Genomic DNA, 1,444 nt, shown 5'->3' with positions numbered 1-1,444 from the left:
TCTCTCCAAGTAGCCAAGAAATTCATCCCTATGGCTATTCAACTACATGAATGTCAGCAATTCAATTTTGCTCGACTTGTTCTTGGATGTCTTTATGAATCCATGAGGGATGCTTGTGAACACCTTAAGAGAACAGGCGATGGATCTACCTTTTTGGGTGCTGGCCCTTTTTGGTTGCTGCAACTATGGCTAACTGCCACCTTTCATGCTGAGCTCGACCTTTTCTTACCTGAGCCATACTATGAGGAAACGAGAACACGTCGAGTCGAAGGCACGAGGTTGGCGAGAATGGTGCCTAGGGAAAGAGGCCTTGGTTATGATGTGGCTTTCCAACAGTATTTTAATACTTTTCTCAGCCTGAAGAAGTTCAAGCCTAGCTTTGCTCCCTTTGTGGATAGGCCACTTGGTCCTCCTTGGTTTACTCACAGATTTCCTTCTCCACCAGAATTTGAGATGGTAACCAACAGCATTTGGAATGCTTACTTGATGCCTACAGTCTTGTCTTGTCGAATTGGCTTGACCTCTGGAGATTTTGGGTTAGTTGGCTACTTCCCAAACCTGGTGTCTCGCCAATTTGGCTTAACTCAAATACTCCCTAAGAGCATATACTTGGAAGAGAGGGAGGTTTGTTTAGGCAAGCATGGCATGACAGAACCACAGTTCCATTCATTCTTGAACCACTTCAATCAGCCTTCTTATGAGCTTACCCCATTCGACTTCGCTCCCTCACATGCCTGCACTAGGGAATTTTTTACCTGGTGGTCTCGACACTATGAAGGACGCCTGGTTGACAAGACTGCCTTACTCACTGCTATCTCTAATGGGTTCGACTCATCTATTTTGAACAAGATTAAGTCGAAATTGAACGCCAGAGGTATTCTTTTAGTTTTACTTTTACTTGCATCATTTTTACCTTGCGTGCTTTTCTCTTATGCGCACCTCTTCGATGCAGGGAGTAAGTCGAAGGCAGGTTCCAGCGACTCTAGCAAGCCTCTTCCTCCACCATCTAAGGTTGAACTACAGGTAGGCTTTTATCTTCTTGTGGCTTCTCACACTTCTGTAAGATTTCTATGTTAACTTTGATATGCCCTTCCTAGATTGCTTCACGCAAGAGGCCTCATTCAACTGAAACTCCTTCTGTTTCGAAAAAACAAAGACCTATTCCAGCCACTTGTTCGAGTGCTCCAGATAAGGTACTTATCTAGCAAAAGACTTTTCTCTTCTTTTCCTTACCTGCGAACTTACGGAGTTGTGGCTTGCAGGATATTCCTGTTCTCTCGACCATCCCCGAACAGACTACCGTTGTTACTACTCAAGATCTTTCTCCCAGTGCTGAACCCATTACTGATGAGAAAAAGAAAAAGAAGAAGAAGAAGAAAGAACGCCAACCCACCCAAGAAAGTACTCCTGAGCGCAAGTCCTCTGAAATTGAGGCACAACCTGA

The 1,444-nt window shown here is 44.5% G+C and overlaps 1 protein-coding gene across 1 annotated transcript; it reads left to right on the top strand.

The window, feature by feature from the left end:
* Positions 1–280: 280 nt before the first annotated feature.
* Positions 281–1,144, top strand: LOC123909393. The gene is made up of 2 exons (XM_045960226.1): positions 281–874; positions 953–1,144. The coding sequence occupies exons 1-2, from the start codon at positions 289–291 to the stop codon at positions 1,075–1,077; spliced, it is 711 nt and encodes a 236-aa protein (XP_045816182.1). The 5' UTR covers positions 281–288; the 3' UTR covers positions 1,078–1,144.
* The last annotated feature ends 300 nt before the right edge of the window (positions 1,145–1,444 follow it).

The sequence above is a fragment of the Trifolium pratense genome, linkage group LG2 (genome assembly GCF_020283565.1).
Source record: "Trifolium pratense cultivar HEN17-A07 linkage group LG2, ARS_RC_1.1, whole genome shotgun sequence".
NCBI lineage: Eukaryota > Viridiplantae > Streptophyta > Magnoliopsida > Fabales > Fabaceae > Trifolium > Trifolium pratense.
Note: the sequence above shows the minus strand (reverse complement) of the source record. Positions and strands in the feature narration are given on the sequence as shown.

Bases quoted from the DNA above. Each gene is read 5' to 3' on its own strand.
- LOC123909393 (XM_045960226.1), top strand. From the start codon at position 289: ATGGTGCCTAGGGAAAGAGGCCTTGGTTATGATGTGGCTTTCCAACAG. The intron at 875-952 runs GTATTCTTTTAG...TCTTCGATGCAG, and splicing joins GTCGAAATTGAACGCCAGAG to GGAGTAAGTCGAAGGCAGGT.